Consider the following 25896-nt stretch of genomic DNA (forward strand, 5'->3'; position numbering starts at 1 on the left):
CAAGCACTCGATCCGTGAGGCGGCGAAATCTGTTTCAAGGAAATTGCTACCGTGCAGGCTTCGGTTTAGTTTCTTTATCATTTTATTGTTTGTGTATTTCTGTTAAAATTTAGTTGTAATTATCAGCATATGTTCTTGGTATATAATTTTGATTTCTTTATAAATCTATTTAATTAATTTCACAATTTGAACAATATTTTATTCTTGCGTTATTGATAAAAAATAATTTAATTGTCATTATGTAAATTAAAAAATTAATGTAATTATGTTAAAAATGAATATTTAATTATAATTTTTTCAAATTTTAATAGAGGTGGGTGTGTTTTTTATAATAGAAAAATCTGAAAAAAATAAAAAGAAAAAACATAAAACAAGAGTCAGCGGCTATTTTATAAGAACTAATTGGGAAAAAAACAAAATTGTCACAGTCACCGATCTAATCCAATTCTAGATAACGATCGTTGGTCTCGACGTTGAAAGGCGCGCCAAAAAATAAATGTTAACTGCCATACATACCCTTCCAATCAACATCCGCCACGCGTAAAAACCCACGTCATCAAACGTTACGTCTACAACCCCCGTCTTCCTTCATTCAATTCACACGCCACTTTATCTCTCATCAAATACGTATATATATATATATATACATACAGACATACATACAGACCTCTCGCTCTGATCGAAGAATGGAGTCTCGTAATCCACTGCAAATGATCTCTTGGAGCCCCACAATTCATTCTCCCAATCCCAATCAGACGGCTGAAGATGATGATCAACCCATTTCCCGGCGAATCCAACGGCTGTCCTTGCACCTAAACCCACCGCCGATTCATCCTGACCGTCAAGTGGCCGACGCCCTCGAGCTGCAAGCGTGCGCGAGCAGGACGAAGCTGAGCGTGAGCACCCAACAGCTGTCGGACTACATGAGAGGGAAGCACAGGGACATACAAGAGAGGGTTTTTGAGTACTTCAATTCTAGGCCCGATCTTCAGACTCCGGTTGAGATCTCCAAGGACGATCATCGAGAGCTGTGTATGAGGCAGCTTCTGGGTCTGGTCAGAGAAGCTGGGATTAGGCCTTTTAGGTACGTTGCTGATGACCCTTCCAAGTATTTCGCCATTGCTGAAGCTGTTGGCAGTGTCGACATGTCGTTCGGTATCAAGATGGGGGTTCAGTACAGGTATTTTCTTTTCTCTGTATGTTTGTTTTGAGGGATAACAGGGTGGGATTTTGTTTTGGACTATTAGTCTCACAAACATGGACTATCCATGAGGTGTCTTTAGCACGAGATTTTGAGTCTCGCGTGTCTACCATTTCACCACCAAGGCATCTTGAAAGTGAATCATATTCCATGAATATGATATCTATCTAGTGTGATGTATGGAATATATGACAAAGGTGGGGTGTTGGAGTATTGCTATTGATCGGTCATGTCATATAGGCCCGAGTCGGACATCCAATTGCTTGGATTTGAATTATCCGGAGGATGCCTTATATATCAATATCAAAAAGATGGACAATCAAACCTATTTCTCGATTCAATAGAAGCCCAAAGAGGTGAATAGGATCCCAAATAAGGAGAGATATGTAAAAAGTCCGATTGTGAAATGTTCATTTTACACTCCATGCTATTACTTTTTAAACAATTAAAAAAGGGTAAAATAGTTTTTTAAACATTTATAAATTATTTTTTTAGTGTTGTTAATTTAAAACTATATATTAAATTTTTTTAGTGTTGCTAAATTATAAATTATAGATTATAAGGGTAAAATAGTCTTTTAAATATTTATCCTTATTCAGTCTGTCTAACCAAACATTGGATTTACTAAAAATAGTTCAATCTAGACATCTAATCCCATGACTAAACAAACATAGGATACAAATTCAATCTAACCAAATAGTCCTGAGACAATGTATCTCGGGACTAACAGTCCGATGGATTACAATCTCCTTATCCAGTCCGTCCAAACAAACACACCCTAATAGTAAGAAAAAAGATTGAGAGCTCTAAGAGCTCTAATAGCTCTAATTGATGTGTAGGTCTCCTGTGATGTGATGTCTTGGCTTTGGTTTTTTTTTTTTTTTTTTTTTCTCACATCATTAATCCTCTTTTAGAGCTCCCAAATTAGAGGGGGTATCATATTTGAATTTTGTGTTTTGTACTTCTATGTGGTATTGGGTTTAGGACTCTCTGATTTCATCTTTTGGGGATTATATTATATTATTACTGTATTGGATTTTGAGTCGAATGGAAATTGGGTTGTGTGTTTATTGAAGTTATTGTTCAGGCAATTTGCTCATTTGGATACCTCGGGAATACATATTTGGCCTTTTGGTTGTGGATTGTGATGTGCAATTACAATTATGCTTATTTGATTTAAAAAAATTGTATCTTTAGTAGTCATATTATACACTGATTTTGAAATAGTGAATTCAAACTAATAATCTGCTTCAGTGGCTTTTCGTTACCATACTGGTTTAATTCAATTCAAATTGCTGTTTTTAAAATTGCTGGCACATTTTTATTTTATTAATCGTAGTAGAGTCCAACGCTTAGTAGACACTCTTATGCCTGTCAATGCTATAATCACACACTAATTACACTTAGCCACTCACCTTCTTAAAGAAGTAAACATTGTTTGCTTGGTCCAACGTTTGTATAGCGATTTCATATTTTTCATCTACTAATTACTTACAGGGAGAGATGATACTTTGTCAATTTGAATTGTTGGGTCATTTAGTAGTATTTTTTTTTTGGATTAATCCTAAGAGCCATTAAATTAGTTCCTGAAGTTTGATCCATGCTTTTTCTAAGTTGTTGATCCCATATTTGGATCAATAATCATTTCTAAATGCTTTTGAATTTTTCTACCTATGGTTTTTTCTACCAATGGATTTTTCTTTTCTTGATGCTTGTAAAAATACCCCTTAAGTCGGTATTATCTCAAAGTCCAAATTCATTTGTACACCTCTGTGATGTATCCTGCACTTCTATACATGGTTGTTTCCCTCAATTGTAAGTCTCCTTTGCAACTTTTCAGATGTTCCCCTAGCACTATCATTTGTTCACGTTTGTAGAACAAATGAGGTGTAAGTCAGTGATGAATGCAGTAGTCAGACTCTGTCATTTTTTGATTATAGGAAATGGCTGCTACGGATTATTTAGAAAACTGGATTCAGTCAGGGGTCTGTTAGTCCTCTAGTGTGCTAAACCGAAAATTGTGATTGATTTCGAATTCTGATTTTGAACTTTCGATTTGGTATTCCAATATGTTGTGATAAAATGTGAGGCATGTGCTAATATGTTCTCTGTATACTAAACGATGAGATTTGAAAACTGCAGCCTATGTTATTACCCAATGAATTATTCTTCCGGTCTCTTTTGGGTATGCCACATAGTTTGTTAGGTCCTAAGCTTCATATGCAACTTAAATACTTGATTTTGTTTTAAAAAGTTACCTAGTTGACCAAAATCAGCCATAATCTCAAAGAAAGATGTTGTGTTTGTAACTATGTTCAACTAAAGATGAAGACATTCTTGTCACCGATTGGTTTGAGGCCTCTATGATTAATCAGATAATCTATAATCCGTATGTAGTGCCTTGGCTTGATGATGGTAATAGTTGTAATCCAATTACATAAATTATTTTAGGAATAGTTGTTTCTTCTCTTGTTGCCTAGTCTAGGCATATTCGTCCTTACAAGCTGGAGTGTCGGTCGGTTGGCCCTTGTTGCATTCTGTTCCATGAATATAATAACTGTGTGCCTGTCAGGGCAGATTTGAATTTTGACACCTTTAAGGACTGCATCCTCAATAACTTAATTTATTTATTTATCTATTCTTTCAGTCTTTGGGGAGCTTCTGTACTCAACTTGGGAACTAAAAAGCATAAGGATAAGTACTTTGAAGGCATTGACAATTTGGATTATCTGGGTTGTTTTGCTATGACGGAACTCCATCACGGTATGCTCTCTCTCTCTCTCCCTCCCCATTCCAGATCTCCACCTCCAAACAAAATATTTATTCTTTCTGCTTGGGTATACTGCTTGCTCAGTTGTTAAGATATTTCATCTGTTACTTTGAACACTTCATCATTCCTACTGTCTTTAAATGCTTCTCGAGTGCTGAGGCAGAGTTGATGTATTTCACCTGGATCTTTTCATTCACAAACACAAACCACAAAGAATAAATATAAATGTGTTGTTTTTACTGAATTCATGTATACTTCGGCTGTACACTTTATATGCATGAGAAATGTGAATTATGCTGTCGAGGATTGTATGCATTATACAATCTAGGAGAAGCTATTCTGACACATGCAGTTGGAAAATATGAGAGTTTAATTTAGCCTCAGAATTCATAGCATATGTAAGATGTTGAAGACCCAGAATAAAAAATTATGGTACATGATTTTCTTATCTGTGGAATTACATTTTTCATATCAACAAGTGGCAAGAGTCTGATGATAATTATCAATAATTTGTTATCACATTTTTCTTTTATTCTCTCTTTCAAATTTTGTTTCAGTTAGTCAATTCATACTTATTCTTTCCTTTCTTTTGGCATTTTCCAAAGTAGAATGGTTCTCCCCTTTCACACTCATGATTTATTATGAGGTAAATGTGGAACCCAAGAAATACTGTATGCTCAGCTGAGATGCCCAGTGTTCGGCCGCATCAAAGTCTGGTCCCACTTTTTATCAATGACAAATAATAAGTGGCAGAGTACACCATGTCAACCAAAAGTTTGTTATGGCTTTAAATAAGTACTTATAAACTTCACAACCACCTGTCACTTGCATCTAGGCTAATCTTTCTCAATTGCTTGTGATTAAAAGGATCAAATGTCCAAGGCCTCCAAACCATTGCTACATTTGATCCACTTACAGATGAATTCATAATTAACACATCCAATGATGGGGCAATCAAATGGTGGATTGGCAATGCTGCAGTTCATGGAAAGTTTGCTACCGTGTTTGCCAAGCTGATGTTGACAACTAATGATACAAAAGGAGTTTCTGATATGGGTGTTCATGCCTTCATTGTTCCAATTAGGGATTTGAAGACCCACCAAACACTTCCAGGGGTCGAAATACATGATTGTGGTCACAAGGTTGGTCTGAACGGAGTAGATAATGGAGCATTGAGATTTCGTTCAGTAAGAATTCCCCGAGACAATCTCCTTAATCGATTTGGAGATGTCTCAAGGGAAGGGAAATACACAAGCAGCCTTTCGACCATTAATAAACGCTTTGCTGCCTTGCTAGGGGAGCTTGTAGGGGGAAGGGTTGGCCTTGCATACTCTTCGAATGGTGTCCTCAAGATTTCCATCACGATCGCTGTCCGATATTCGTTACTCCGACAACAATTTGGTCCTCCCAGGCAGCCCGAAATCAGCATTCTTGATTATCAGTCTCACCAGCATAAACTCATGCCTATGCTGGCCTCAACTTATGCTTTCCATTTTGCCACATTGCATTTGTTGGAGAAATATTCTGAGATGAAGAAGTCTCATGATGAACAAGTGGTGGCAGATGTCCATGCACTCTCTGCAGGTCTCAAGGCTTATGTGACTTCTTATACGGCAAAGTCATTGAGCATCTGCAGAGAATCCTGCGGAGGCCATGGCTATGCTGCTGTCAATCGGTTTGGTAGTTTGAGGAATGATCATGACATATTTCAGACATTTGAAGGGGATAACACTGTGCTTCTACAACAGGTTGCAAATCAATCTTATCCATGATATCTTGTTCTTATAATTTTTTCAAGGGTAAATTGCACTTTTTACCCTGATAGTTTGACCCAAATTTCACTTTGGTCCTTATTGTTTCAATTTGAACAATTTAGTCCCTACACATTTTAAGTCTAGTTTCAATTTGGTCCTTGCGTCAAAATTTCTGTTAATTTTTTCAGGAGATTGATAAGTGTCTCAAAATTGTTAATTTTAACGTTCAACTTAAACAGAAGGACCAAATTGAAGCTAGACTTAAAGTGTAGGGTTCAAATTGTTCAATTGGAAACAATAGGGACTAAAGTGTAATTTACCCTTTTTTCAAATATAGAAACCGAGTCTTCTCATTGAAACAAAGCTCAGGAGTAATTGAATTTGTGGTGCTATAGATGGGTATGCGTATGTGAATATGAGTTGGGTTGAGTTGAGTTACTTGACTATAATTGTCTGCCATGTGGGTTTTTAACTAGTGGAAAAAGTTTGTTTGCAACTTATTAATTAGATTTACAATAAAAGTTCCGATTTTTAGTCCATTTCTATGAAGTTGCCGTTTGCATTTCATATGAAAGCTAGATTTGGAAAATTCTCTTGTGATGCAGGTAGCAGCAGACCTTTTGAAGCAATACAAAGAGAAGTTTGAAGGTGGGACACTTGCTGTTACATGGAACTATTTGAGAGAGTCCATGAACTCTTATCTGTCCCAACCAAATCCAGTAACAGCTCGTTGGGAAGGTGAAGATCATTTGCGAGATCCAAACTTCCAGTTGGATGCCTTCAGGGTGAGTATCATTTTGGTTCTGTGATTTTCACAGCATAATCATGGCATACCTCTAACAAGTATGGACACTTCTAAGAAGGTAACGTGTTGTGTCCGACACCGATACTGACACGATACGACACTTCACTTGTCGGACACTTCCTAACACTTAGATACACATGAAACACGATACAAGTTTGAATAAAATAACGTAGAATCCAATGATAAATAAAAAATAAAAAATTGTAAATTTATACCTATTCTATTGCTTTAGCCTTTAAAAATTATTAACTTTGACTTAAATATTCAGAATATACGACATATAATAATTATTTATTCTTATATATGACACATAATAAATATATAAAATTATATATTTGCATGTGTTCCCCACCTATCGTGTCCTACATTTTTTAAAATTTTCCATGTCGGCTTGTTGGTGTGTCATGTGTCCATGCTTCTTAGCATACCTTTCAGACTGTACTTTTGGCTTATATGACCTTTCATGGTGCAGTATCGTACATCTCGATTGCTTCAAAGTGTTGCCGTGAGACTTAGAAAGCACTCTAAGAATCTTGGGGGCTTTGGTGCTTGGAATAGATGTTTAAATCATCTTCTGACACTTGCAGAGTCCCACATTGAATCTGTCATCCTCGCAAAATTCATTGAAGCTGTACAGAGGTAATTCCTAATTTCAGCATCAGAAAAATCTTCGTTTTTCTCTTCAATGAGTTTTGAGTCCAAGTATGCCTTCTTTTTGCTCCAGCTGCCCTGATCCAACTTCTCGAGCTGCTCTAAAACTCGTTTGCGATCTTTATGCCTTGGACCGAATCTGGAATGACATAGGAACTTACCGCAATGTGGATTATGTGGCCCCCAACAAAGCTAAGGTATTGAAGCATATAGATTCAAACTCAAGAACTATGTTGATTAGATTGCTTCAGCTTATGGCCAAACAAGGGCAAAGGCATAACTCCTGTTGCCTATGAACTAATGCTCCGACCTCAACTTGGGGTGCTAGTTTATCTCTCATCCGAGAGCTTTCAGAGTAATGCCTGAGAGTTGAAGGATAAATGTGAAATTATGCACAAGAAACAAAATGACAAAAGTCTAAAAACACAGTAACGGATCACAAAACCAAACACAACCCTCTCATATGAGATGAGTTCTATCTTTTTGCAGATCTTACACCCATTTGAGAAGGTTGTGCTTGGTTCTATGATAATTTGTGTGTAAGTAGGAGAACCGAATCAAAATTTGTTTGGATTATGTCCTGCTGATATAGCTGGATTTGTTTTTGAGTCAAAGGGTGAGAACGCATGATGCGCTTTCCATTTTGCAGGCAATTCACAAATTGACAGAGTACCTCTGTTTCCAAGTAAGGAACATTGCAAGGGAGCTCGTAGATGCATTTGATCTTCCAGATCATGTTACGCGTGCCCCAATTGGCAAGCAGTCAACTGCAGAAGTTTACTCACAATACACGCAGATTGTTGGATTCTGAGTCCTATAGCAACTTCAGATTAGTTGAAACAACAGCAAAGAGGGACGAGGAGTGGTAATGGCAAAATTAAAGGATGTTATTCTTAGTTTTGTTCTTCAATTCTTTCTGTATCATCGTAGGCAAGGGGGTCAGAAATTCTTCCGGAAATGGCGTGCTACTGCTCTTTAAACCAAGTGGTAAAATTGGGCCTGGAAGAATATTGTTGTGAAATTTGAAGCACTTGACAGGTAGTTGTTGAAAATCTGCCTTTTTTTATATCCCAACAGATTTGATACCCACAAAAGAAAGGACCCTAATAATCATTGATTACCTGTTTGATTATCTTGCTGCCCTGTATAAATTGGATTGGTTGGTTATGCATGGTTATAAAGAATATGGGGCAAATTTTAGTCCCTCGTAGTAGTACTTTATATCCTGTCTTTTAGAAATATCGATGTATTCTAATGTGGTTTCGAATTAAAGTTATACTATCACTTTTTCAGTAAAGACGGGGAGGGGAAGTAAAATGAAGAAAAATTTCTTTAATGGAGGTCAAATATTAATGGGGAAAGACATCTTTATCATTTTCTTCACCTTCTACTTTCAAACCCTAATACCCAAACTCTAATCCTCACTCTTAAACCACCTACTCCTCCCACCGTCCCTACCGGCCCCCGGAAGCCACCTTCCCCCACCATTTATCCACCTTCCTGTCCATTTTTCCATCTTTGGTTTCTTCAGAACAGCACTCTAATAATAATAATAATAATAGTCACTAATATCAGTTTGAAGAACTGCAACTCATTAGTTAAAGTACAACTCAGTCCACCGCTCTTTTGCAGAGTGCATCAGTTGTCAGATAATTGTTCTGAGTTGATCTCCCTGCCACTGCTTCCATCCTTCTCTGCAACTCCCCAACCTCCCCTACCATTCCCTCTCCTCTCCCACCTCTCTAACATCACTGCCGCTGCCTTCTTCCTTCCCCATCTCCCCTGCAGCTCCCCAACAACGTGGTTACTTTGTGGATCTTGAATTCATTTTGTACCCAACAATGGAATGGAACATTAAATTCATCAACCGTTTTGAATCTTTGGAGCCTAAACTGTATATTGAACCTTCGTTCAGTATATGTATGTTGTATGAATAATTAAAGCTGTAAATAAATTAGATACTAGATTATAAAATTTAAAATACTTGGGTTAATATGAGATTATGTTAAAGAATAACATGTAAAAACAGGCTGTTTATGGCTCACCATATCCTCTCAACAACATATTCTTGGAATTTGCTGTTTATGGCCACTATCCTCCGCGTGGTTTTGGAGAAATAAGCAAATTTCAAGGAGCCCTATTATCCCATTGCATACCTCAAAGGGAGGATTAGAGAGATTGAAGTAGCTAAGTCTGCTCTAACCAATAACAATCGCAGCTGCTCCAAGATCATTACTGCTTGGGGTAAGCCGCTGGAAGGATGGGTCAAAGTTAATGTTGATGGAGCAGTTGCAAAGCAGAGTGGCCGTGCGGGTGCAGGGGGTTTAATTCGATCAGATCAGGATGAGTGGCTTATTGGTTTCAAACATTATGTGGGACGTGCTTCTGTTGTTTTGACAGAGTTATGAGCCATCTAGGGTGGAATTCAGTTGGCTTGGGTGAATGGTTACTTTCGGCTTATTATTGAAACTGACTGCGTTGAAGCAGTCCAAGCTATTCTCAAGCCTAATATGGTAAATCCAAATTTCAATCTAAGTCCAGCGATTGGAGACATCGTGGCAAAGGATAGGCAACGTGTCCTCACTCATATTGGAAGGGAAGCCAACACCTGTGCTGATCTTTTAGCAAAGGGAGCCCTTCATTTGTGCAATGGCAGGGATGATATCTCGGAAATGCCACCAGAATTGGTGATAGCTCTAACTGCTGACATTCAGGGGGGGGGGGGGGGGGGGAGACCCCTTGATCCTAGTTAGTTTGCTGCCCTTGATCCTAGTTAGTTTGCTGCTTTTCCTGAAAAAAAGCGGCAGGAGAGAGAATAGCTAAGAGGTATTAAGATCGTTTTTCAACAACCATTAATGCTGTGTTTGGTTGGGGGATTTGGAGAGGGATTTGGAAAGGGAAAGGGAAAAGGTGTGTGAAACTATGTGAAATGTAAGTATATTTTTTTTACATTTCACCTACCTTTTCCATTTCATTTTCCAAATCCCTCATCAAATCCCTCAACCAAACACAGCATAAAGGAATTCGCGTTAATGAATTCGCTTTGCTCATCACATGGAGTGTATGTAACTATTTTTAAAAAAAAGGGGGATAGTGTTACCGGACCTTAACACAACTGTAAAGCAAATTTTGTGTAGAACTTTATGAAGGAAAAAAAAATTCCACTAATGGAAAGCCATGGGTATAAATGATGGTAGGTAGGAGATTGATATGATTCACCGGCACTGTCTCCATCTTCAGCGTTTGTGCCATTATAGGCCTTTACCAGTAACTACCAGTAGCACCAGCACCATGCAGACAGAGGGAATAAATTCAAACATAACATACAGCTACCACTTTTCCATATTTATTTGGGAAGAGATAACTAAAAAAACTGGATTTGCTCCACTACCAATTCCCCCACTCATTTGAAAAAACTATAAATACTGAATTTTCTCCACTGCCAATTCAAACCTATTTCTTCTCAAAGTCACCTCTGCAACAACTTCCAATTTTACAAATATCTATTTCCAACCAAAACCCTAAAAAACACTCTTATCTGTTAAATAGATGATGATGACCCTTGGAATCTGGGTGGCTCGTAGTTCGAATATGTAGTTCGAGCAGTTTCACTTTTCTGTCGAATATCTTCGTACATTTTCAGAGAAGCCTCAGAGAACCTGGTCAGCTGTTCAAGAACCTTCGCCAGACTCGTATTTACGCAGCTTAAGTTTGAGGACCTATCATCATTCTTCTCGTCATTCTTGCATTCTGGTTCTCCATTGTTGTTCGAATCAAGCTTTTTTTGTTCCTCCTGCAGTTTCTCAGCTTGTTGCCTGATTGAATTGCGCAGATCACAAAGAAAGGCTTTGATGGAATCGCTAAGTTCTTCAGACGGCAAGCCTTTAATCCCAGCTGACCAATCGCGAAAGAGAACAAATATAGGTGGGGCCACAACTCGACGAGGAGAGAATGGCTTCCTGCTCTTGGACCGCTCCCGGGGTTGCAAGATGCAATTCTGCAACCATCCATTGAGAGCTTCCACATATGTTGTATGGCTATTGATCCAGTTGGCAAAGCTCAGACCAAAGCATTCAATCTCATCCTCAAGCTGAATCATAATCTGCCTTTGTGTATCTCCTTGAGGAGTGCCAGTTGAGCTTTTCGTTTGGTATGCTAATGAAATAGTGATGTACTGTGCATGATGGCATTCTAGCATGGTCTTCCACATCCTAATCAATCTGCACATGATCCATTGGTCATACATCTGATAGAAATTATGATTTGTAGACTAAGGGGCTGTTTGGTGTAGTTTATATGAGCTGCTACAGCTTCTTCTTCTTATTTATTTATTTATTTATTTATTAATTTTTTAAATTTTTTTAAAAAAAATTTTAAGGGCCTATGCCAAATTGTTTGGTGCAATTTCTGCTTACAACATATTAGGCAGAGATAACTTAGATAAGCTGGAAAAAAAAACTGATTATCTGAAAGCTAAAGGAGGGGTGCTTTTAGCTTCCGCTTTTTAATTATCAGTTTTCAGCTTATGAAAAGATGCACCAAACATGCCCTAAGAAGCTACAAGAACAAGGTGTCAAGATCTAATTTTCAAAATAAATGTTTTTTCAAAATTAATCTTACCCCTGAATCAGTTCTACAAGTTGTGGCTGCAGCTCATCGTCCCTCATTTTCTCAATCCGCTTTGATATTGAATCAACAGAATGAAGGGCTACTCTAATTCGTGAATGCAGGTCTTTCACCACTGCCCGAGTTTTATCAATTACTTGCGCACTATGATCTTTTGCAAATTGGCACCTGAGTTGGTCACACTTCTGATCATACTCCTTCCTGATAGACTCACTGGCCTGCACAAGGCCAAGATGAGCATGCAAAAAGTGAAGAAGATGCGATGCTATGTCAGAGATGGATCCAATAAGAATGGGATTACAACAGTAATGCCAAGGGATATAATAACGACTACAAAGTTAGAGATCTAGCCACTTGATTAATTGAAAAACATTTTTGAAACTATTGATGTTACAAACATCCCAATAGACATTCATCAGATAAGAACAGAGTTACATTTTGAATGGATTCTTCCTTAATTTTCAAGTCAAATGAAGAATTTCTTTATTACCTCAACAGATTTTGGTTTGATCAGACAAAACAAATTCTTTCAGAAGGAAGAAGTTAACCGGCACCAAAACTGAACAATCTAGTCCTACTTTGGTGTTTTTATTTTGTTGTTTATTGCACATTTAATAGCAACTAAAAAATACATCTCTGAAGTATATGAATAACGAAAAAAATACACCCCTGAAGTGTTGAACCACCAATCAATATTCCTCCAGACATAATTTGATTTGTCTTAAACTGAGGATTATGTGGTAATGCTAAAAAGAAATCGGGTGAATATATTAAGGTGGCTATTCACCATCAAAGTGTTGTCTATTGGGTTCTCTAACCTGCCAAGTTTATCAACACCAATTGCCTCGTTGATGTACTAATTTCTGTTATCAGCAGTTATGACACTTTTATCATTTAAACAGGAGCCTTCTGCACTGAGTACAACCTTTATAGTTTGCTAATTGTATCATAATTAAAAATTTTAGCTTCTAAGCAACTGGTTTTACAGTGCACATACATTAACAGAAAAGCTAACGCTGTGTAGATTTAGTAATATGAAGAATCTACAAAGAAAATCAATTCCTATAAAGCAAGTCATTCTTCACAAATATAAAATATTGTGCAACCAAATTTAGTTGGGTTCAATCTTGTTTGAGCCTTTTCACCGCAAATTTTCTGAAATATTCTCGCTGTTCTCCTTCCATTCATATCAACAAGCAACAAAATGAGATATCACCCACGATACAATTTATGGGTATCAAATGAGGCATTACTAACACATTGTTTTCTGAGACAAATCTAGACAGAGTTCAAATAATGGAATAAATTGATGCGACAAATAACAAATCAACAAGAGAACTATTTAAAGCATGCAATTTGTAAATCGAAACCAAATTCATCAAGAGGGATCAGATGCTTTGCATTCAGATTAGCTTGAATATAAATAAAAAGAAAAATCTGGATACCAAATATTGAAAATTGTGATAAATAATCACTTGAAATGGCAGGTGATTAACAGTAAATGCAACACCATACCCAAATAACCAAGCAGGTCAACAATAATAAATTATTTTGATGATAACAAAGAGGCTTCAACAATTACCTTCACTTCATCATACAGTTTCCTTTCCCATGCATACAGTCTATCCAAAGTAGAGGAGTGGCTTCCTGCAATCATGCAGAACTCTTCAACAAAATCACTTCCACTATCATCATTGTCATCTTTTGATGCTGAGGTAAGAGGATTCCTCGAAGAAGATGACCTTGAGGATGTTGCGCGCTTCCAAGTAATAACCTTTGTCCCATGTTCTGAAGGATCTGTACAGATAGTAAAAATTAGATTATGGTAACAAAAAAACAGAAGAAATGTTGTCTAACTAGTTCAAGATCAAGTATTCCTTCTTGTTATGCTACAAGTAGAACTGCCTCCACCCTGATAAGGATTTTTACTAAGTTGGTTGTATGTCATGCTGATGACTGCTCAAACTAACATATACAGAATTAACTCCACAATCTAATCAATTCGAATTACATAAATATGCTTTCAACAGGGACCAAGTGGAGATAGAGTTTTTCTAGGTGAAGTGCAGGATCCAAGGGAGTACATTCGGATTTTGAATTCAGCGAGAGAAATTCTGAAAGTAGTGTTATGTTATCCAAGACTTTGCAATGGCATATGATTTTGTCATAGCAAACACACGCATTAAAAACGGGATACGGGATGAACACTTGATAAAATTTACAAGTGGAATGAAAATCAGTCAAATAGATTTCTTTCTCATTAGAAAAGTTGATAAATGAACATGTAAGGATTGTAAACATAGTTCAATTGTTCAGATGTATGTATTAAGAGATAGACGAGGAAGATTAAAGGAAATAGGGACTTGCACAATTGAAACTATTTTAAGAACATAATGATTATGAAAGGAAAATGAACTTCAAATAAGGAAATTATTCTATGTGATGTGAGATGAATACTTGCATTAAAAAAACTAGCAAAAGAGATTCTTGGTAAATCTAAGTGAAGTGGCCACCATCTAAAGAAACTTGATGGTGGAATGAAGATGTTCAAAAAGTAATCACAATAAAAAGAGTCAAAAAATTTTATAACAAATATCTCTATATGATGTTTATTTACTTAGAAAAAGGATATATGATGGGATTTTTAGAGAGAGAACGCAGAGAATTTTTAAAAAGTAATCACCTTGCTTGTTTCCACTTTTCAAAAAACACTTTTCAGAAAATTTTACTTTCTTATTTTCCGTGTTTTTTTGTTTTTACTGAATTTTTTTAATATTTTAAGTAATTTTTTTACTTTTTAGACACACCTAACATAAATACACCTAAAAAGTAAAAAAATTGTAAAAAAAATCTTTTAAAAATTCACTAAATACCAAAAATATAAAAAAATACAAAAATTCAGTACATTTTTTGTATTTTTATGTATTTATTAATTTTTTAAAATATTTTTTCACAAATTTTTTACTTTTTAAATACGTCTAAGTAAGGTGCATTTAAAAAAGTAAAAAAAAATGTTTAAAATTTAAAAAATATTCACTAAAAACAAAAAAATATGAAAACCAAAAAAGTTAGTTTTCAAAAAACTTAATTCAGAAAACTCAAACCAAACACACTGAATAGTATTAGTAATAAAGACATGTCTAATGGAGTTGTGACTATGTTAGAACAGCAGAGGAGAAACATGTGAATTTCTTATAACAATATGTTTATATCAAGGATCAACCCTAAGTCCTTACCTTTTTGTAAAAGGTATGAATGAACTCAGAGGCAACATCACTAAGAGTTGAGGGTATTCATTTGAACACCCAGTCAAAAAAATTAATACTAGTAATAGTATATGTTTGGAATGGCATTTGCCCTTTTGCAAAAAAATTGAACACCCTACGCACCACTTGTCACTTCAATATATATATATTTTTTAGAGTGACAAACTAGCTCCAATGTGTGCAAAAAAAAAAAAAGAAAAAAGGTTTTGCTTTCTTACTAACTTCCAAACCTGACTTGTATATATATACATATATATTTTTTGATGTCCAGAAATTAGCCCATTTTCCAAGAGTATATGCATCTCATTAGGAGGTTAGAGGTTTGATTTTGTGATCTTTCTTATGTCTGTTGAGTTTGTTGTATATTGGCAATTGTGTTGAGCTTTTTTTCATAGTTGAATGTTCAATTTGACGTAATTATCATAATATTTGTAATTTATCTTCTATTGATTGACAATAAATTAAATGTCTACTCGGACAAAAATTCCTGGAGCTGCCACTAGATGAACTTTCTAGGAACATTCACAGAATATTCCCCAGTATATGTTATTTGCAAATGCTATAATCTTTGTTGATGAAACAAGAGAAAAGTAAACTTTAAGTTAGAATTGTAGAGAGATACTTCAAAATCTAAGGGGTTTAAGTGTTGAACTAAAATAGAATATATGAAGTTTAACTGCAGCAAAACTAAAAATATGGATAAAGGGAGTAAAAACTTAATGGTCATGAGATACCTAAGAGTGATGATTTTTGATATCTGGGTTGGTCAAATATTCATAAAGAGAGAGATTTAGGATGTGACCCATAGAATTAGGACAGGTAGAATGAAATGGAGAAATGCATCAATTGTATTATGTGATCATAACTAAGAAACACAATGATGGACAAGGACATGCCAATACAGTAATTTTCAAAAAATGTAGGGTACAAAATGGATATGGTGATACAGCCATTTGAAAAAAAAAGAAGCTAAATTACACTTACATCCCCTGAGGTTTCTAAAAATTACAGGGACTTTCTTTGTGGTTTCAATAATTACACTAACCTCTCTTATTTTTGAAACTATTATCAAGATTCTCCCAATCTGTTAAGTTCGTACAAATAGCATTAGTTGAGTGTGAAAATGACCATATTGCCCTTTGATTTGCATGTTAAAAGACAAAAATATCCATAAACCAACTCATTCGTTATCAATATGGGTAAATTACACTTACCTCCCTTAAGGTTTTGCATATATATTATCAAAGACCCATATATATTTTATCATTATTTAACATAGTTGTCAAATCGAGATTCGTATCGTGAATCGAAATGACCTTGTATCGAATCGCGAATCGAATCGAATCGTGAATCGTAAAGATTCGGTCACTTTTTTAAAATTACTTAAAAATATATATTTACACATTTAGATGTTAAATATACCTTACGAATATGAAATATCTAGGCTTAAATCAATGAAAATGTTATTTTGAGTGATAATCACGTAGTTTAATAGGTAAAAAGTTAACAAAATTCTTATGTAAGATCACTATCTTACTTTTTTTCTTTTTAAATATTTATTATCAACCATTCTTAATAAAGATAATAACCAAATAGACAAATTATCAATTTTCAAAGTAACAATAATTAACAACGATATTGATATTCGGACAATAAGCATACATACTTTTCTAAGTAACAGTGAACAAATAATAAGAAAGAATTATTTAGAATATTTTATTTTAAAGCTTAAATCATTTTCAAAGGTATAACTGACCTCACATATGTAATATTCAATTATATTCAATTTAATAAAATAGCAATAGATAATTCATAGTGTAACTTTAATCTTAAACATCTTTAAAAGATATATTATGATTTTTTAAGGGGGAAAAAAATGAGAAGAAAGGTTAAAAATATGTTGGATCTGAATGAATCTGATTGGATTCTATTAAAAACTTCATGATCACTAAAATAATAACAAATTATGTATATATGTTGGTTATTTTGGTATTAAACGCTATTAGAAGTTGTATTATGTCATTTTCATTAAAAATATGGAGAAAGAAATAGTTGAAAATATGTCGGACACAATAATTTAAAAAATTATGTGAATCGTAAAAAGTGAATTGAATCGTGAATCGATTGTGAATCATGCGACTCACTAGAGATTTACTTCCAAAATAGATTCACCCATACATTCGTATCGATTTTGCAAAAAATTCGAATCGAATCGCGAATCGTAAGATTCTGATAACAGAGAGATTCACCTATAGATTCGTATCGATTTTGCAAAAATTCTGAATCGAATCGTGAATCGAATCGCAAATCGTAAGATTCTGATAACAGAGTTATTTAATAAAATTCTTAAATTTCATGCAATATAAAATAAAACCCTTAAATTGTTAAGACATTATTAAAACATTTAATGGGGAAAAAAAAAAAAACTTTCATTGATAAAATACTTAAAAACAAACAAGTTCTCTAAAATTAATGTTAGATAACATCTTAATAATTTAATATAAGAGTTATTACATACTACATAAACAACGTAAAATTTATTATTTTAAGTAATGCATTTATTATTTGAATTTTTTTTAAAGTTAAAATAAATGGATTATTTTTTTCTAACAATTTACATTACTTATTTATTCATATATAAAAATTATTATTTTATCTTTTCCCAATCATATATTATTCTCAAATTTTAATTTTCATCTTTGAGTCATTCAACTTCTAATCGATACATATTAAAAAAAAAAAACGCAAGTTAATATTTCTTACATAATTAAAAAAATTTAAAAATAAATATAGACGTAAAAAAAAATCTTGCCTCTACTAATGTTTTTGACAATTAACCAAACTCATTCATTATCAACATTAATCTTAACCTTAAATGCATTAAATTTAATTTATTCTGTTAAATATATATGAAATTATTATTTATTTTTCATAACTTTTTCAAAATATAAATGTAATTTCTTGACTTTATTTTTTTCTACAACAAATTTTTGAACTTTTATAAACGAAGAATAAAATAAAAATTCAACCATTAATGAAGGTGAGAAATTAATTTTAAGATTTAATTTAATAAAAATAGTTTAAATGAAATAAATAAAGATGGAGAAATAGAGTTTAAATATCATACATAACAAATTAATTGAGTATTTTATTATTCTCAAATAATTTCTCCATTCAAGTAAAGATTAATTTTAATTTTAGGTGTAAGAAATAATAAATTGTTTGAATTGTTTATTATTCTCAAATGATTTCTTGATCCTTCATTCCCTACCAACTAATTTTAATTTATTGTGAGGCGATCAAATTTTTTTTACTTCCATATTTATTTTTTAATTTTTTTTAATCATGTAAGAAATATTAACCTACGTTTTTTAAAATATGCATTGACTAGAAATTTAATGGCTCAAAGATAAAAATTAAAATTTGAGAATAATATATGATTGAGAAAAGATAGAATAATAATTTATTTATATATCAATAAATAAGTAATGCAAATTGTAGGGAAAAAAATAAATTCATTTATTTCAACTTTAAAAAAAATTCAAATAATAAATGCATTACTTAAAATGATAAATTTTATGTTACTTATGTAGTGTGGAATAAGCCTTATATTAAATTATTATAATGTTATCTAACATTAATTTTAGAGATATTGTTTATTTTAAAATATTTTATCAATGAAACCAAACCAAACCAAACCAAACTAAAACCAAATCAAGCCTTAAATTCCATCAAATAGGATCAATTACATGAATCCTTCTTTTCCACACAACTCTATCTAAGGCCATTTCGTTATTCAAATTAAGGAGAATCATATCTCTATTTACTACACTAATCCACGTCAATTTAGGTCTATCCCTTCACAAAACACTACCATCTATCGTCACTGTATCGCATCTTTTCACTATTGCCTTGCTTGGTCTCCTTTGTATATGACCAAACTATCTCAATCTATTATCACTGAACTTATCTTCTATCGGTACTACTCCTACCCATTCTTGAATATACTTATTCTTAACTCTGTTATTTCTAATCTTACCACACATCCGCCTTAGCATCTTCATCTCAGCAACGTTCATCTTCTCTACATGTTGTTTCTTAATTGCCCACCATTCCGTCCCATACAACCTCGCTAGCCTAATCGTCATTCTATAGAATTTCCCTTTTAATCTAATGGGTACTCGTTTATCGCAAAATACTTCAGACACACTCTTCCACTTAAGTCACCTCGTCTTAATTCTATGAACCACTTCCGCCCCAATCTCCCCAATCGTTGTGACAATCAATCCAAAATAATGAAAATATTCTCTAAATTAATTCTTGGTTCTCAATCTTCACTGTTCTCTGCTTCCATTGTGGTTGTTACTAAAACTTCACTCCATATACCCTTAAATGTCTCAACAACTTAAGGGTATTATTTAATATTACATGAAATTTAAGAATTTTATTAAATAATGCTAAAATATGTATGGTTTTTTGATAATATACGGCCTCGTTTGGGAACAGGTTTTTTTAGGCTAAGTTTGGCAACCCTTAAAAAATTCAAAAAGTCAAAAAGTCACTATTTTATTTAAGTCATATCATCTTATTTAAGTCACATCACCTCTCTAACACATCACTTCAAATCCAACCTAAACCCAACCCATATTTCATAAAAAGTCAAAAGTACACTTATTTAGATCATCCCAAACAATCCCTTAGTAACTTTTTGACTAAAATGTGATGTAAAAAAAAACTAGTATGTTTGGGATGACTTTTTGACTTTTTACGAAAAGATGTGCAAAAAGTAGAGAGAAAATGAAATCTTTGACTTTTTGGTATGAATTATTGACTTTTTGATTTTTTTAGTGACTTTTTGACTAAAAAAGCCACTTGTCAAACGAGGCCTAAATATATATATATATATATATATATATATATATTTGATAAATAATAATATATATGCAAAATCTCAAGGGGAGGTGAGTGAAATTTCTCATCTCATTTGAATAGATAAGGTAACTAATGGGCAATTTCATCATTTTTGGTATAATAACCTATGACATCAACAAAATTCTGTTAAATAGTCTAACAGTGAGAAAATCTTGATAATAGTTTTAAAAGTAAGGAAGATTAGTGTAATTATTGAAATCACAGGGGAGGTCCTTATAATTGTCAGAAACCTCAGAGGAGGTAAGTGTAATTTATCTTAAAAAGTAAGAAATGACATGTTTGGGACTCACGCATAATATATAATTATATATATTAATATTTTATTCAAAAATAATAAAAATGTACAACATAACATGAAAGGATTATGGAGATGTAAGCATAAGTCTATATTAATTTTCTTTTGTTATTGATTCTTAAGTTATTTTGTTTAGACTTGTAATATGTTTATGTGTCTAAGTGATAGAGACATATGTCTCCTAAGTGTCCAAAGCGTGTCCGGGTCTTGAATGTTTTTTAAAAATAGTAGGATACGTTTAGACGTGTGGTCCAATGAGTGTCAGTGTCCAACATGGGTCTGGCAAAGACACACCACATTCGTAGAAGTGTCCGGGCTTTTTAGGGTTGTAGGATTACTTTTAAGTTGAAGAGAAATTTTTGTAGTAACACAAATTACAATCAACTGGAGGAAATGACTGCAAATAGAATCGATTGGAAGAAATGGATCATGCAGGCAACCCCAGTAATTGGGACAAGGACCAGTTCTGTTCAGTTGAATTGCTTTTTAAAATTTTTGTTCCAAAGAATTAAAAAAAATAAAAGAAAAGCTTTTGCACTTATCTCCTTGCTTAAAAGAATTCCAAAATAGAGTAAATCTTATGTTCAACATGATAAATAACCTACACAGACATCCACAGGTCAAATTGAGTCAATGAATCCTATGCAGTCATGGAGATCAAAAGCACATGGAATGATTCTTGCAGTAGTAAGAATGCATGTTCATCCTTGAACAGCTCTAAAATGACTACACAATAATAAGAATCACCCACGAAACAATAGATTTTAGGGAGTTGTATGCCTTATTATCATGAGTGGCCTATGTGAATATGAGCCAAGAACAAGGATTCCAAAAAAGTGAAATTCGATATTGCCAGTGCAAGTTGACGTTCCTGCTATGAAAGTGAAAGTGGCGCGGTGCCAATACATACTCATATACAAATTAAAACTTACCATGAGAAACAAGTGCAGTCTTCCCTCGGCAACAAGCCAATCGTAGAGCTGCCAAAATGTCTGATGCTGATGACCCCCCTACAAGGTGAACTGTAGTTAAGATGTCCAACCAAAAAAATCAGCAAGTAAAAACAGCAAGAGAAACATAATTCATACAATTCAGAAATTTAAATTACAAAACAAAACTATTTTTCCATCGTTACTATGAATAGTTACCGTTTGCCTCAGAATATCCAACCCGAATTTTGTTAGCTTCAAGCATACGAGAGACCTCCTTGCCAGATTCAGATGCTCTAAAGAAACGATGCTCAATGTCCTTTATGCTAGAAAGAAAATCTTTAGCTCTATGGGTGATGAACTCTGAAGGATCCTCTCTTTCCGCACCTATATCTTTCTTCACAACAGAATTATCCCTCTTTGAACTAGATGGTTCTATTGCAGCCTTCACCATCAATGTTCCAGGCACCCCCTTCATATTTTGTTCATAATCAAGCTTTTTCACATCACTATCAATTGCATGTTGTATAGAACTTTCGATTCCTTCAGATTTTACTGAATTAGCATTCAACATCAAAGATCGATTACTTCTGTTACCCGGAGTCACTGAATTACTAGTAACTCGATAACCCTTTCGTTGTGATTCAGGGGTCATGGGTGGTCCTTCATGACATTCACTATCTAAATCAGTTTCTCTCCCACTGAATTGTCTATACCCTCCTCCTCCCAAATTATCAAAATTCTCATTCAACCCATTCTGTCCAACAAATCTAAAGCTCTCAAAATCATCAGTTGGGTCAAAGAAATCCCAAGAAGAGCCAGACCCAGGAGGTGGTGGCGGCGGAGGCGGCATTGTAAATGTCACAGATTCACCATCATGAACATAGCCATTATTTCTAGATGGGCTAACCCTGAAAGTCACAGCACTAGTCCCACCTGATCTCATATAACTCAACCTAGACAATGGGGGCGAAAGGGGGCTTTCGTTGGGCAATGGGGAGTCCGAAACATCGGCGATATGTGAGGGAGATGGAGATGGATAGGAAGAATGTGAGGGGGTTTTGTCAATTTCAGTGGCCGAAGTGGACAGAGATGACTCTACCAACACTTCGGCCTCGGCGAATCGCCGAAGAGCAATGCCAATGTCACGAAGAGATTGAATGTAAGAAACCTGAGCAGCCGCAAAAGCATACCTCGAATCAATCGCTTGTTTGATGAATCTCTTCCTTGCTTTGCAAAGTCGCAGAGCTTCAGTTTTTTCGGTTTTTGAACTCGCAGCACCCATTTTTCAGTTGCGGTTAAAATTCAACAAAACTGAACAGCCCCTTTTCCGAGCATCCAAACACACACACAGAAAAATGAGGGGAAAACGAGAAAAGCAAATGGAAAAAGAGAAACAACAAAAGCCTCCTCTTTCTTCAAACCCTAACTAAAACAGTGAAAAACAGAGTGAGAAACAGAGGAACTTTTTTTCTAGATGAGTTGGGTTTTCCGAGAAAATAAAAACCCAGAAGGAAAAATCTTTGTACAGAGAGGATCAAGAGGAGACCCAGATGGGAATGACAAGAAAACGTTGGATTTAAGAAGCAAGTTGTGTGCTTTCGCAGAAGAGGCAAAGCGAAAGAGGTGAGCAGAGAAGAGTACTTGAGTGAGGAGTCATGAAATCATACCCCCCATTAACAGAAACATCAATCTATATAATCTCTCTGCGAATCAGTCCACTTTTTGTAGGGACTGAACCATTTAGCAGGACGAGGAGAGCAAAACCGAAATGAAGAAAAACAGAGACAGAGAAAAAGAGGAGAGAGAGAGGAGCGAGGGGAATCTGGCACAGTTGATACACTGAGGGTGAGCCTCGTTTTGCGTGTGGAGTGATACAGTGTGTCACACTGCCTACATTCATTCTAACCAAAGATTATAATAAAATAAATTTTAAACCTTTTCTCTTAAGATAATGATTTTTTTAAAAAATATTATAAAAAATATATATTTGAATTAACGGTGATGCTACAGAGCCCGAATGCGCGCGGCTCGAATGGCTCAAAAAAAAATTTTCTAATTTTTTTTTTTTTTTTCTTTTCAGCAGGGGAAAGGAGGAGGAAGACGAAGAAGGGAAGGAGGGGGAGGGGGAGGGGGAGGATGGAATGGAGGGGGCCTAACAAATGGAGGAGGAGGGGCTGAGGCGAGGCAGACGCGATCGGCGGTGGCCGACGCGATCGGAGCAGGCGACGCGATCGGCGGAGGCGACGCGATCGGCGGAGGCGACGCGATCGGCCGCGATCGGCGCACGGCGCAGGCGACGCGACCTCTCTCTCTCTTTCTCTCCCTCTCCCTCTCCCTCTCTTTCTCTCCCTCTTCCTCTGCACCAGAGGTTGAAAATGGCGGAAAAAAGGAAAAAAAAAAAAAAAAAAAAACGGAATGCCCAAAACGACGTCGTTTTGGGCATTCGGGCCATTCGGGGCAAGCGGATTCGGGCCCCCAAACATTATCCTTGAATTAATGGTATTTTTAAAATTATAAAAATTCATTTGAATAATTGTGGATTACAAATGAAAAGACGTGAGATTCAATAAATAAAAAAAAGAGCAAGGAAAACTTTTTTTTTTAAGATTATATACAATACATTTTAGTCCATAATTAAAATGATAGATAAATTATTTATAAATTTTATTTAGAAGACTTACATAAGAAACGGTCCTATAAAAAAATTTATAATCCAATAAGTTTTTTGCTTTTTTATGGACACATTTACCCCTCATCTTAATTAATTAATAACTTGATTAATGATAATATCATATATGAAAAATCTTACCATAGATTGTGATAATGTAAATGTAACACATAACATCTCAAACCCAACGTGACATTCTCAAACTCAACGCGACATTCTCATATACTTCTGAAATTTAAAATAACTTGATTAATGGCAATACCATATATGAGAAATTCAATGTTATTATAGATTCTGATCATATTTATATAGTTGAAATTTTGAAATTCAAAACATAAATGTAATATATAACATTCCAAACCCAATGTAACATTCCCAAACCCAACGTGACATTCTCATATATTTCTCATCCCAAACCATCGTGACATTCCCATATACTTTTTATTCTAAATCCAATGTGACATTCCAATACTCCACCATTGAATTAAAAATAATGTAACTTCCTAAATATAATATGTAACATCCCAACTCAACCTATGTATTGAACCACCACCACCCCTAACCCAGCGTAACTTCAACATCGAACGATGAGATTCAATCCATATTCAATTATAAACTCAAATCCCCTATAATTTTGCGCAATGTATTGTGATATGTATATAAACACTAATTACAATAAAGACACGATACACATTCAAACACATATATAACTGAACAAATACACAAATGTCATCTACTACATGATCTATGTGGATTAACCTTACACATTAAATGTAACATGCATTGTAAAACGATCATCCAGGTCCCAATGTACAATTGCCATCTTACGACGTGGTTCACATTCGACATCCAATTAACAACCAAAGTCAAATACCCCTAACCCAACCCCTGAATCCATACACACTGCCCCACATATCGAACATATCAAAACGCATCAACTATCACAATGTCGAATACACACATTCAATCAGAACATTGGCCAAAGTGTGCCTATCAATGAGTGTAATAGATTGTCAATGCCCAATTAAAGATGAATAATCCATACTTCAACAAAGAGCAATACACTTAAAAAAGAAAAAAAAAAATCTCTTCTCCTCAACCGATTGGAGTTGAAATCTGTTGAAGAAATCAACATAAAACTCTAAAATTTCATCATATCACCGACCATATCCACATCCATTTAAACAACATTTTGAAAATACATTGGAATCCCACGATCAAAGCGAAAAAAACTCGCACAGTTATTGTCTGTAGATTTGTCTTTCCTAAAAACTTTCCCAAATGTGATATGATAAATGAGAAAATAAAGTACAGTATGAAAACAAATTAAGGATCTAATCGTACACTAATATCATTCATTTACAGCTCATGGGACCTTATGGAACACATTCTTATATAAATATTACTTTAAACTCTAAAAGAATATTTATAGGACTTCACATTAAATAAGTCTTCCAAATAGGACTTATAAATAATTTTCTTTAAAAGAAAAAATTAAAACTCAGATTAAGGTAATTTAGTGATTTAATTTTATGGTTAATAAATTAAGGTGTTTAGGTTAATTTATAATAATTTTATGTTTAATTAAAAAATTTATTAAATAAAAAATTGGTTTAGAAATAAAAAATAAAAAATAGTTTAAGGTAATTTTATGGTAATAAATTAGGGTACTTAGTCTAATTCATGATTTAATTTGTTAAACACGTGATTAAGATAGAAAATTATATGTATTAGAGAAGAGAGAAGGAGAATATAATATAGGGATATTTAGGTAATTTTGCCCTTACTTTTAACATAATTAGTTTTGCCCTTACTTTTAACATAATTAGGGGATTTTATGCCTATATTTGAACTATAGGAAGGTATAGTACTCCGAAACCAAATTACAAGGAGGCAAAGTAAATTTTGTCCTAAAAAAAAAAAAAAAACCTCTTAATATATTATCATAAAAGTAATAAATCTAGTTTAATTCGGTTCTTTTTATTTTTAAAGTGTA

General features: G+C 34.3%; 2 protein-coding genes across 3 annotated transcripts; one reads left to right on the forward strand and one right to left on the reverse strand.

Moving 5' to 3' along the window:
• Positions 1-546: 546 nt before the first annotated feature.
• On the forward strand, positions 547-8402 carry ACX2 (acyl-CoA oxidase 2). The gene is made up of 7 exons (XM_028212432.2): positions 547-1180; positions 3849-3964; positions 4839-5719; positions 6331-6510; positions 7003-7169; positions 7255-7378; positions 7831-8402. The coding sequence occupies exons 1-7, from the start codon at positions 687-689 to the stop codon at positions 7990-7992; spliced, it is 2124 nt and encodes a 707-aa protein (XP_028068233.2). The 5' UTR covers positions 547-686; the 3' UTR covers positions 7993-8402.
• A 2090-nt stretch (positions 8403-10492) lies between these two features.
• On the reverse strand, positions 10493-23120 carry LOC114270828 (bZIP transcription factor, putative (DUF630 and DUF632)). Of its 2 annotated transcripts, none has more exons than XM_028212434.2 (5): positions 21449-23120; positions 21233-21310; positions 13390-13604; positions 11802-12025; positions 10493-11401 (listed from the first exon to the last, which is right to left on the reverse strand). In XM_028212434.2, exons 1-5 carry the CDS (start codon positions 22512-22514, stop codon positions 10723-10725), a joined length of 2262 nt encoding a protein of 753 aa, XP_028068235.2. In that variant the 5' UTR covers positions 22515-23120; the 3' UTR covers positions 10493-10722. The 2 variants fall into 2 exon arrangements, with proteins under 2 accessions (XP_028068235.2, XP_028068234.2); XM_028212433.2 differs by having other exon boundaries at positions 21233-21322.
• Positions 23121-25896: the final 2776 nt, after the last annotated feature.

The sequence above is a fragment of the Camellia sinensis genome, chromosome 1, assembly GCF_055761805.1.
Source record: "Camellia sinensis isolate YWXY chromosome 1, ASM5576180v1, whole genome shotgun sequence".
In the NCBI taxonomy this organism is placed as follows: domain Eukaryota; kingdom Viridiplantae; phylum Streptophyta; class Magnoliopsida; order Ericales; family Theaceae; genus Camellia; species Camellia sinensis.